General features: G+C 43.7%; 1 protein-coding gene across 1 annotated transcript in view; it reads right to left on the bottom strand.

Annotated features, from left to right (window-relative positions):
* The window catches only part of LOC147718790 (connector enhancer of kinase suppressor of ras 2-like), a 1,944,591-nt gene that overhangs the window by 912,359 nt on the left and 1,019,190 nt on the right, over positions 1 to 13,042 (bottom strand). Inside the window, exon 11 of the mRNA XM_086967239.1 lies at positions 12,467 to 12,678. Coding sequence (XP_086823365.1) covers positions 12,467 to 12,678 — 212 coding nt within the window. The remainder of the gene's footprint in view (positions 1 to 12,466; positions 12,679 to 13,042) is intronic.

Genomic DNA, 13,042 nt, shown 5'->3' with positions numbered 1-13,042 from the left:
AAATTCAAATTTCCTTTTCTTCCTTTTTAAATCCATTTTCTTTCTATTCACAATGTTCACTTAATGTTCACTTTCTCCACTAGAGAAGTCTTCTACTTCACCATGAAAGTAACATGCCATTTTCCATAGTTTCTCATATTCCAGTCGGCCTTTCGAACCTTTTCTTCCAAGAATACGCACAAGAAGCACCATTCATAAAAAGCAGTTTATTTGTAATCCAATGCATTTCGGACCTCCAAGGGTCCTTTCTCAGGGAAAACTGTAATAACAACAAAAACATCCTATTAGACTTTTATCCCACCTCGTATGTGTTCAAGAGAACTTATTTTTAAAGTAACGTTTGTTGCACGTATTTTACTACGCTGATTTACTTCGGTGACAAACACCCCTTACTCTGCTGCAACCTTCCGTTTCACCGTAACCAACTCATTCCACCCTTCTATTCCTTCCACTCCGCTTTGGCAGATCTTAAATAACACCTTCTTTCCTACCCTGTACCCATCTCTCAACATTTATTCACCTCCCCGTTTTACTCTCACCGTATAACTGCTGTAACGTGTCATTCTCGCAGCTCAAGCCAGCGTGTAAAATCTGCTCTGTCCATTTTAACACTGCACTCTTTATTCACTACCTACCCCCGCCTCTTTGTCTAGACCCTCCCTCTAACTCCGTGGAATGATTAACACCTGAACCTTCCTTCGAAACTACAACTCCCATAATGCTAGTGATTTCTCATTTGAGCAGTGATGTTATAAAATCTCTCTACATCCTTATTACAAAAAAGCTTCATTTACAACAAACAATATGTCATGAAAGAATATGATGTCCGAGTTATTACAAATAAATATTTCAATGTTTTTGACGACAAATTTCTCATAAACATACTCCACGAATGTCGATGTCTCTCCTTGCATGGGAAATGTTCGAATATTTAAAGGGTCCTAATTCATCGTGGGTGCTTACCCGGTCGGGCTAAAGCAATACATTTCACATATAAATGGGTAGCACACCTTCTTTAAAGCGTACAATTTCACCTTGGTTTGACTAACAATTTCCACATTTGGCGTGCTCACTATATCGTGCCAAGCCCAAACAGCATGTGCTTGAACGTAAATACGAAGGAAGAAAAGGAAATTTGAATTTAAAAATACTGAATGCCAATGCGCAATAAAAAGAGGCTGTCACTGTCTTTGGGGAAAAGAGAAGCCCTGAAACATATTGAAGTCTGTCTACCACATCATAACCACTGATATCTTTTTAATTACCCACTTAGGCCATCTACTGTGCCGATAAACAAGGCTGTTTGGTGGCATTTTTAAAAATAAAAAATGAAATATGTATACGTTTTCGAGGTCCCACTTTTTTATTGCAGTCTTGAATCGCATATTTCGTTCTTTTCAAAACTTGTCCATACTGACATCCCCGTGTATTGTGTTGCTTGCTCTACTGCACATCAGTGCTTCAATGACTCTTCTGCCGAACCTCTAATAGTGCTTAATTTGAGCCAGTGGTGTCTGGTGCTCAACACCAGCACTTAATCAACACTGGCACTTTTCATGAGCACCTGTTAAGGGCAAATTAAGTTATAGGGAAATTGCATTATATGCCTAGAATCACAGGATTTTTAGCTGACACCGAGACAAGAGCCTGGTTCCGTAGCTCCAAAGTCGGCAGCTCTAGCCATTACGCCACATCCTCTTCCCACTTTCATGGTTAGTGGTTGGCTCTGTTTCAGGCGGTGTTAACAGGAGAAATGGGCTGGTGCAAGCCGCCGCATGTGAAGAGCCCCAAAACCTATTTATTTTATACAAATTACCTACTGTACACTATTCATTGATACACATTATTCTTTCATCTAGGTAGAGACTGTTGAAAGTCATATTCATTCTAGATGGGGATCTTCAAGCCCTGAGGAATGCCCCCGAAATCTTAAGCTACTAACAGACAGAAACATGTTGGCAGTTAAGGAACATGTTTTAGCTATTGTCCTCATTATAAGCGTTCACACTTGTTTTTAGATATACCCGGGTGCCACTAAATAAAAGTAATAACCTGGCAACACAAAGGTATTTTTTAATAATATCTGGATCCCATCTTTATCCAGTTAGTCTTCTCCAAGAACTTTCTCCTACCCTTTAAGTCTTCGAGGAAGTTGAGTATGCCTTGCAGGTAAATACATACCAGGGTGGGGAGAGGATACCAATGATGAAGCATTACAATATTATGTGTGTGACAATTCCAGTGCCACAAAAGATTACTTTCTTTGCAAAAAGCACAGCTTAAGGACAAGAAAAGGACAATAAGGTATTTTGGTTTCCATTCTCTTTCGTAAAATAGGCAGGCAACTGGTTAGAGCGATCTGTGATATATTCACACTCACTGATGCCAACGTACTTACTTTTGTGGTAGGTCTTCGGTTTTTAGGAGGGATGTACAGTGGGTTACCCTCCTCCTCTATTTATGTGTTTTGGTGATTTCTTCACATACCTACCCCTTTATATTATTTTCCAATTCATTTATTTGTCAGGCCGTCCTGATTTATGGTTAGAATCTTTGATCAGATTGTTCAATTAATTTTTCAGACTCTATCCCATTTATCCTCAGCCTGATTCTTCACTTGGCTGCTTTTTCCCAATTTCACTCAGATCATCATGAGTATGATTTTTTACATTTGCTATTTGGCTCTTTTGCCCTTCTTGGACTTTTTCATCTCCTCTTTTTCATACTTAATCTGTAGGTGGTGGCTTGCCAGCAATTCTTTGTTGATACTGTTTTCCTTGTGTGACTAGTGTTTGGTACTCTTCCTTTTTTTCTGCTATTCTCTTCATCTGAATTTTTGTCCTTTATGTTGTTACTGGCCCATGTTAATTCTGAATTACTGGGTCTCCAGTGCGTACTCAAAAACCTATATATTTTTCTTTACTATTTTCTGTACAGTACGATCATAATTAGAACTGAGCACCTTCTACAATACTGCTTACATAAACCGTATGTCACTGAATAGCTTTGTAAAAATCTTTTGTATGGCATAACTTTTTGCTTTGACATCCCTTATTTATTGCTTTTAGAGGTAATTGATCACACTTTAAAAAAAATCAAAAATGATTATAAACATTTTTTTTAAATGATCTACCCAATCAAAACATTGTTGCTTCTGTTAAATAACATGGGGTTGTAACTGATACGAACAAGTGAGATACTGTGGTACAAAGAGGGTAGTCTAGCTAGCATAAAGGTTATAGCAGTCATATTACTGCACAACACGAAGGACCCTATTTTGAATTATGCTAATTTGTATTGGGCTGCTATTTGGCACTATAACATGTATATAGCACATATGTTTTATCAAACCTACTCGTTTTTGTAGAGCTCAGGACTTTTTCATGGCTGCAATTATTAATGTTTGTTATGTTTGTTTAGACAAACTAGCACCTTGTTAAAAATATTAGAGACATAATTTCTCGGCCTGGCACCTATGCACTACAAAGCATCTATAATATATTTCTCAAAAATAGTTTATGAGCTCAGAATGAAGGGAAACCCACAGACAATACTTACAAAGGTCATAAATGAGAAAAAACATTCTCAACACAAAATTAAACTGACTGACATTAACCAGAAGGACAGCATCCCTTCGATTAATATCAACATTCATAACATTAATGAAAATCATTTATGTCCCAAAGCAACTTAAGCTTGGAACAAGTTCCAAAATAATAACAGGCTTATTGTCAAACTTTGAATCTATACTTTCCGCTCCAGAACTTCAAAAAATGGTATACCCATTTAAAATCTTATCTCGCCCACCCACCACTAAGCTTCCTATTCTAGATTTGCACGCTATAGGGCTATTACAGTATCTAGGTCACAAGAATTGTAATACATGTAATGGTATTTAATACTGGTTCTTATTTACTTTATTACAGTAGGGAACAAATATGGTGAACCATTCAACCTATATTACACTCTCCAAATATGTTCTTGAGTTTTTTCAACACAAAATTGTAAAAATATTGCATCTTGGCTAAAAGTTCAAACGTAAATTAATATCTCAGGACTGGACGTGGACACGTCCAGTCATGTTCCAGTGTTGCCATTGTTGATGCTTCAATCTGCGGTATTTGCATCCGTGCTGGTTTGCCGTCAACTGATGAAATGCTAATAGGACACGGCAAACCACGATGAATGTGGATGTACCCACTTCTAGTCATAAGATATAACTTAGAAATTAGGACTCTCCTTCATTGAACTGGAAATCCGCATCATTGCAATATCAAACTATCATGTCCACCAATGGATGGAAATATTATGAGCTATGCAAAGCAGGGATTACATATTAATGGCTTACATTCATATATATTTGCTGATCTGCCCATACGATAAACTCAATGAAAATGCCTCTAAGGCATTCCATAACTGATGGATGTGTGGAAATAAGCCCTTTGGTAAGTTTACTCAATGGTTGATGCACACAATAAAATATGCTTATTGTTACCAGCAAGAAGTGTAATAGATCTATTACAATTCTGCTATTTTCAGCCAAGAAACGTATCCCAAGTCTCAACAAGCATTTACAATGCAATCGGTCTCGCCTTTGGGACCTTATATATATTTAGCTATGCAGCACATTAGCCTGGTGTTAGGATTAAGGGCTAGTCTGTCCTCTGTGGCCATACTTCACCATCACATGATTGGCCTTGGGGGGATAAAAGAACCGCCCCTTCTGTTTTTCAGTGCTTGGTATCTTTTAGTTTGGGTTCCAGGTGCTGGGTTGTGGTTTCTACGTGTGAGAGATATTGGTTCACGGGCTCGTGTTCCTTTACATTTGGATTCCCCCTGTATTCCTAGTTTTGTCCTGGTCATGCCCTTTTCTTTCCCTGGTCATTCAGTTTTTTCCCTTGTAGCTAGTGCAGTTAGGAGAAGTTCGAATCCCTTTTTTCCCTCCCCTCCCTTTACCTTCCTACTGTTCCTTCGTCTATGGTGATTAGAGCTGCTGTGTTTAATTTATTAGTTGAGGATTGCTGGGGCTCCAGTTTCCTCGAAGATCAGCTCTTCGGAAGGACAGTCATTAAACAATCCGAAGAACGCCGGCTGGCGTCTTAGCTGCGTGGATTCCAAGCAGCGTCCTCTACTTCCGCGTTGTGTGAGGCTGTCCGCCTCGTTGTGTGCCGCTTGGGCGCTGTCGGTCGCGCTGGGACGATAGAGGAGCTGCAGATCCCGGAAGAGGGAAACGTTTGTTTGCGCTCTCCCCCTTCCTGCCCTAACAGACTAAATAACACTCTGAAGGACAATAGCAGGGGTTTTTTATGCCGAGTATTATGGCTTTTTCCCCTTAGAAGTCCCGTTTTGGCAGTATCTTCCTCGAGTGCAATTCCCTTACTTTTCTTTCCCAATATTGGAACTGGATGCACAGACAGCAGTGGAATATTCATCTTCCTGCTGCCAAAGACCTCCCGAAGCTAATCCTGTATAATACACAAGTAAGGAGGGGTCGTATCATTGTATGGTGGAGTGTGGCAATAAGGATAAGGGGTAACCATTAAGTTGGACAGAGAAGTAATTGTGTGTACATTCTTTCATAGGTACAGAGGCGAGGAGGGGTGTTCGAGTCTCATTGTCCAGTCCAAATCAGGGGTGAAGCATTTTCTGACGTCCCTTTCATTTTGATTTCCTGTCCCCTGCCCTGGGCTCGGGTGTCCTCTCATGTTTGTCTATCTCATGGGGGGCCTTTGAGTCAGGGTAGTGGATTTGGGCATACCTCGTTCCTGCAGTGTCCGGGCCTGTGGAATCCAACAGAATACCAAGCCCACGTTAAACTACACTGCCCAGATGAGGTATGGATGAAGAGGGTGGGGCCATGGGGGGAGCAGAGCGAACGCCTACAATGCAGGACATAGTGGGGGCGGTGGCGGCCCTCCAAGCTCAGGTACAGGACTTACAACAGGAAAACCTAGGACTTAAACAGGAACTGGGGGCTGTGAAGGCCAGGGAACAGCAGAGAGATAGGACACAGGCTCCCATCATCCAACCAGCTACCTTTCAGTATGGAGGCGGGATGGGTCAGAGAGCAGAGGGGGGGGGGGGCCTGTAGCAGTTACTGTTACTACACCTGTTCCTGTTCCATTGGCTACCCCTGAGAGATTCATGGGAGACAGTAACAAATACGGGACCTTTATGACACAATGTCAACTGCACTTTATGTGCAGGCCGACCGCTTTTCTGGATGACACGGCTAAGGTGGCGTTTACAATATCGTATCTGGCTGGCACTGCGGCACAGTGGGCTATCCCTCTTGTGGAAAGCGATGCTCCGGTATTGCATGATTATCTGGCCTTTAAAGAATTAATGAGGGGCCTATTTGCTAAGCATGCTTTTATGCAGGCGAGTGATGCGGAGCTCCTCAAGTTGAGACAGGGCAAACAGGATTTGCTAACCTATGTGTCAACATTTAATAGGTTAGTGTCAGAGACACATTGGCCCACCGACAAGAGAACCTCCTTGTTTTACCAGGGTTTATGCGACGAACTAAAAGATGTGGTATCTCAGGTGGTTGATCCTCCAGACGACTGTGCTGCCTTTATAGATCTGGTGGTGAAGTTAAACCACAGGTTGACTGAGAGGCGGGGTGATCGTAGTCGGGTTCAGGGACCCTGGAGGAGTTATACGAAACCGGATATAAGATCTACTGGGGATAATAAGCCGGCTCCAGAACACATGGAGATAGGAGGGGTGAGAGGCCCATTAACAATGGAAGAGAAAAGAAGGAGGAGGGAATTGAACTTATGTTTGTATTGCGGACAAGGGGGGCACTTTGCCCGAGAGTGTCCTGTTAAACCCTCCGGACAAGCATTCCATAAAAAGGTGGCATGTGTACAGGTGGATCGTAGTAAAGCTATGAACAGTGGAGTAGGGGGGACCTATCAGGTGCTGGGTGTGATCGACCAGGTGCCAAGACATTTCATTATTCCGGCACAACTCTTGATGTCAGGGAGTAGGCGTGTACCAGTGTCTGTTTTGTTGGACTCCGGGGCGACTAGGAATTTCATTGACATCTCATTGGCGGAAAAGCTGGAAATCCCATGTCAATACAAGAGACCACCAGAACCCGTGAGAGCCATCGATGGGACTGAACTAACCTCGGGGTCCATTACACGCCAGACAGAACCAGTGACACTGTTGTGTGAAAACGGGCACTCCGAGTCGGTGGTCTTTGACCTTATTGACGCCCCCTCTTTTGGGTTAGTGTTAGGAGATCTCTGGCTTCAGGAACATAACCCCAAGATTGACTGGGTGCATCGTTTGGTGACTCTGGATTCCAAGCATTGCCTTGCACATTGCTACAGGGAGGCTATCGAACAGGTTCATCCCTTGTCTTGTGCTGGGGTGGAGGTGCTATCGGTTCCCACTCAGTATTCGGCCTTTCGGGGTGTTTTTGATGAGGTTAAGGCACAGGGCCTCCCTCCTCACAGATCGTTTGATTGTAAAATCGATTTGATACCTGGCGTCCCTTTGCCTTCTTGTCGCATATACGCGCTCTCTGAACCCGAGGAATTACATCTGAAAGAGTACCTAGAGGAGATGTTGGGGATGGGATTCATTCGTCCCTCTTGTTCACCTGTGTCCTCGGCGAACTTTTTCATTCCGAAGAAGGAAGGGACGTTGAGGGCGTGTGTGGACTACAGGTCTCTTAATAAGGCCACTGTGAAGAATAGGTACCCTCTTCCTCTCATCCCTGTGTTGTTGGACCAGCTCCGCAAAGCAACCATCTTTACCAAACTGGATTTGCGGGGTGCTTACCATCTCATTCGAGTCCGACCCGGGGATGAATGGAAGACGGCGTTTAAGACCAAATTTGGCCTATTCGAGTATTGTGTGATGCCGTTTGGCTTATGCAATGCGCCAGCGGCCTTCCAATACTTTATTAACGAGGTTCTCCGGGAGTATCTGGACAGAAGTGTTATCGTCTATTTGGACGACATATTGATTTTCTCAGAGACAGTGGCAGAACACCATGAACATGTATCCCAGGTGTTACAGAAGTTACAGGACCATCATCTGTATGCCAAATTGGAGAAATGCCAGTTCGACACACAGAAGGTAGAATTCCTGGGGTTTGTCATCACTGCTGAGGGCATTCGAATGGATCCTAGAAAGATAGAGGCTATCATTACCTGGCCCAAACCATCTACTGTTAAGCAGATCCAGGCCCTTCTGGGGTTCGCCAATTTCTATCGGCGTTTCATCTCCCACTTCTCTGATGTGGTGTCCCCCTTGACCCGATTACTAAGAAAGGGGGTTCCTTTTGTCTGGTCCACTGAAGTCCAGGATGCCTTTCAACTTCTGTTGCGATCCTTTACATCTGCTCCTGTTTTGGTGCATCCCGATACCGCCTTACCATTTTATGTGGAAACGGATGCTTCGTTGTGTGCAGTGGGAGGGGTGTTGTCCCAAAGGGATGCTGAAACTGGCCAGATGCATCCCATTGCCTTTTTCTCTAAGACCCTGTTGCCTGCGGAGCGTAATTACACAGTGGCTGAGAGGGAACTGTTGGCGGTGAAATTGTCATTTGAGGAGTGGCGTCATTATTTATGGGGTGCTCGACACATGGTCACGATATATATCGATCATAAGAATCTTGAATTCTTTCGGTCTGCTCGGGCGTTAACACCTCGCCAGATGCGGTGGGTCTTGTTTTTTAACGAGTATGACTTTGTCATTACTTATCGCCCCGCCGCTCAGCAGATAAAATCTGACGCCCTTTCTAGGATACATGTGAAAGGGAAGGAGGAGGGACGTGTGAAAGAAGATAGACCTATGATCTGTGAAGAAAAGATTGTAGGGGTGGCACATACAGCGGATTTTCGCTCGTTTCTCAAGTGGCAATTACGACAAATAGATTTAGCCCCTTGGATGACTTTGCCCCAGGTTTTGATGCAGGATGGGCTGTTGTACCATGGGGACCGTTTGTTTGTTCCTCCTGCCTTGAGAAAGATGGTCTTAGAGTGGTGTCATTCCTCCTCGCTGGTAGCACATCCAGGAATACAAAAGACCAGAGAGATGTGTTTGCGGTGGTTTTGGTGGGATTCATTGCTTAAGGATATACAGTGTTATGTGGCTGCTTGTCCCATTTGTGCCACTAGCAAACCTACCCATAGCATGCCGTCGGGCCTGTTACAGCCCTTAGAGGTCCCTCCTACTCCTTGGCATACCATTAGTATGGATTTTGTGACGGATTTACCTCCTGTGTTGGGACATACCGCCATATTGGTGGTAGTAGATCTGTTTACAAAGATGGCACACTTCATCCCGTTGCTTAAGGTTCCTAATGCCAGGGAGATGGCTTTGGTGTTTATGTCGTCCATAGTCAGGATCCATGGGTTACCATCTGCGATTGTTTCTGACAGGGGAGCACAATTTGTGTCTCACTTCTGGGCGGAACTGTGTTCTGTGCTGAAGATAGATGTGCGATTGTCATCAGCGTACCACCCACAGTCAGATGGTCAGACTGAACGGACGAACCAGACCATGGAGCAATATTTGAGGTGTCTTGTTGCGTCATTATCTTGTGATTGGATGGTGGCTCTTCCTATTGCGGAGTTTGCCTACAATAATAGTCTGCATTCCGCAGTGGGTATGACTCCCTTCTTTTGTTCAATGGGTTATCATCCTCGGGCTTTAGCCATCCAGCCTACTGGGCATGTGCCAGCCATAGACGATATTTGTAGGTCCTTGGGAGGAATATGGGACAGAGCTCGTGAACAGTTACAGGCAACTAAAGTCACCATGAAGGCTCAGGCAGATAAACATAGAGTCCCCGCTCCATCCTATCAGGTGGGTGATAAGGTATGGCTATCTTCGCGCAACCTTAGGTTGCAGGGGTCACGTAAATTGCAGCCTCGGTTTGTGGGACCATTTGCTATCATGCAGGTGATTAATCCTGTGGCCATGAAGCTTGTTTTGCCTGACGAATACAAAGTCCATCCGGTGTTTCATATGTCACTCTTGAAGCCCTATGTACCAACTGCACAGGTTCTGCCACCACCCCCTCCCTTGTTAATTGATGGGGAAGAGGAGTTTGAGGTTCAGGCTATTATGGATTCTAGGCGGAGGAGAGGACGCCTTTTCTACCTTGTGGATTGGAAGGGGTATACACCTGAAGAGAGGACATGGGAACCAGCAGGTAGTGTGCATGCGCCAGAGTTGGTCCGTTTGTTCCATAGACAGCATCCCTCTAAACCCCGTCCGGTGGGGAGGACCTTTGGGGGGAGATACTGTTAGGATTAAGGGCTAGTCTGTCCTCTGTGGCCATACTTCACCATCACATGATTGGCCTTGGGGGGATAAAAGAACCGCCCCTTCTGTTTTTCAGTGCTTGGTATCTTTTAGTTTGGGTTCCAGGTGCTGGGTTGTGGTTTCTACGTGTGAGAGATATTGGTTCACGGGCTCGTGTTCCTTTACATTTGGATTCCCCCTGTATTCTTAGTTTTGTCCTGGTCATGCCCTTTTCTTTCCCTGGTCATTCAGTTTTTTCCCTTGTAGCTAGTGCAGTTAGGAGAAGTTCGAATCCCTTTTTTCCCTCCCCTCCCTTTACCTTCCTACTGTTCCTTCGTCTATGGTGATTAGAGCTGCTGTGTTTAATTTATTAGTTGAGGATTGCTGGGGCTCCAGTTTCCTCGAAGATCAGCTCTTCGGAAGGACAGTCATTAAACAATCCGAAGAACGCCGGCTGGCGTCTTAGCTGCGTGGATTCCAAGCAGCGTCCTCTACTTCCGCGTTGTGTGAGGCTGTCCGCCTCGTTGTGTGCCGCTTGGGCGCTTTCGGTCGCGCTGGGATGATAGAGGAGCTGCAGATCCCGGAAGAGGGAAACGTTTGTTTGCGCTCTCCCCCTTCCTGCCCTAACAGACAGACTAAATAACACTCGGAAGGACAATAGCAGGGGTTTTTTATGCCGAGTATTATGGCTTTTTCCCCTTAGAAGTCCCGTTTTGGCAGTATCTTCCTCGAGTGCAATTCCCTTACTTTTCTTTCCCGATATTGGAACTGGATGCACGGACAGCTGTGGAATATTCATCTTCCTGCTGCCAAAGACCTCCCGAAGCTAATCCTGTATAATACACAAGTAAGGAGGGGTCGTATCATTGTATGGTGGAGTGTGGCAATAAGGATAAGGGGTAACCATTAAGTTGGACAGAGAAGTAATTGTGTGTACATTCTTTCATAGGTACAGAGGCGAGGAGGGGTGTTCGAGTCTCATTGTCCAGTCCAAATCAGGGGTGAAGCATTATCTTTCGTCCCTTTCATTTTGATTTCCTGTCCCCTGCCCTGGGCTCGGGTGTCCTCTCATGTTTGTCTATCTCATGGGGGGCCTTTGAGTCAGGGTAGTGGATTTGGGCATACCTCGTTCCTGCAGTGTCCGGGCCTGTGGAATCCAACACCTGGGTACTGAAAGATCTACTGTTCTTTAACATGGAGGAAAAGTAAGCACCAAACTGCGTGACACGCCAGGTATGGGAACACATGGAGAGAAATATTGCCTTTCAGCGGGAATGGTACAGTCCAAAGCTCTGTTTTTAACATAAAAACAGGGCTTTCGGTGGTCATAGCACTGAAAATACAAGATTTGAAAAAAATATTATTGTCTATGGATGCTAGTGGAAGACAAATTCTATGGACTGGAATCTGGAGAATGCTAAAGTGATTCTGGTATTTTACTGACATTAGCTGGTTGTTTTCTAACAAGAACGTTAAATAGAGGCAGTTGCCAGAAAATTAAAGAAAGAAAGTCCCTCAGCAGAAAGCAATTCTCGAATTTTACTGACCTCTGCTGGTCGTTTTCTATCAAGACAGCTGAATAGAGGCAGTTGAACAGAATAAAAAGTCCCTAAGTGGAAGCAGACAAGTCTCCGGAGCCCACAAAGTACATACACATATAAGTATATATCAAAGTATATACAAGAGGTCTCGAATGCTCGACCTAAAAATTAGAAGATGGAAAGTAGAGTCATGCTTCAGTCTACTATATAGCTTTACCATTTGCCATAGACCCAGAATAAATAAGAAATACCTTAAATAAAGTCTGTACACAGGCAAGGTGTCAGCAGTACGAGCAGTAGCTGAAAGAGCAGCAGAAAAAAATGAAATGTTCTGAAGCGGTAGGAGAAACGCAAGTACACCTAGTTCATTAAAAGCGCAATTCCCTCCTTTCCACATTAAGAGCTCTCTCTTACCCTACCAGATTATTAAAGCTGCCATGCTAATTGCAAATAATGTATTTATTTGCTTTAATGATTCAAGTAAATGTTCCACCAGTGTATACCTGAAGCTGTGTGATTTGATGGATTGGAGTGCAGTTTCTTCTTTCTCAAGGTGCGTTTGGCATGCCCACACAAAATCACCACAGATTCGAACATTAGGTAAATATACATACATATACGTCAGTTTGAGACATCAGATTAATGATCCATACCATGAGTTGGCGTCTTTTCTCTTCTGCGTACCCCTGTAGATCTGCCTCTTTCGTACTCTGAGCCCATTGAATGGCCCTCACCTTCAATTAACGTGTAGTATTTGCCACTTTCATGCTCCAGGAAGTAGCTTGGAGACTCAGAGCCTTTCATGGTGGATTTTCCGACTCCATATTTGCTGATGTCATCACAGGACATCAATCCAATTTCATCTCTAACAATGGGAAAAAACAAGTGTTAACAAGTGTTAATGACAAAAGATAACAACAAAAATATTAGAGCTGACAGACAAAACGAAAACTTTCTCCTAAATTGTTTACACTTCATGCAGATGAGTAATGTACACACGAGTAAAAAACATCTCATTCTCAAAAGGAAATGGAATTACAAAGAATGTGACCCTGTGAACAATGAATGCGTAACTTATACTTAAATTAGGACAAAACAGACATTCCCAGGACAATTGATGCTCTACACCCCAAATAAAAGATATTAAAAATGTTATTTGGTGCTGCTCAAATGAGAAGCAACTACTTTTTTTCTCATAAAAAAGTACTCCTGATTCAGCCTGCTATATA

Source organism: Lissotriton vulgaris, chromosome 4_1 (assembly GCF_964263255.1).
Source record: "Lissotriton vulgaris chromosome 4_1, aLisVul1.2, whole genome shotgun sequence".
NCBI classification, from domain to species: domain Eukaryota; kingdom Metazoa; phylum Chordata; class Amphibia; order Caudata; family Salamandridae; genus Lissotriton; species Lissotriton vulgaris.
This window is presented reverse-complemented; position numbering and strand designations above follow the sequence as displayed.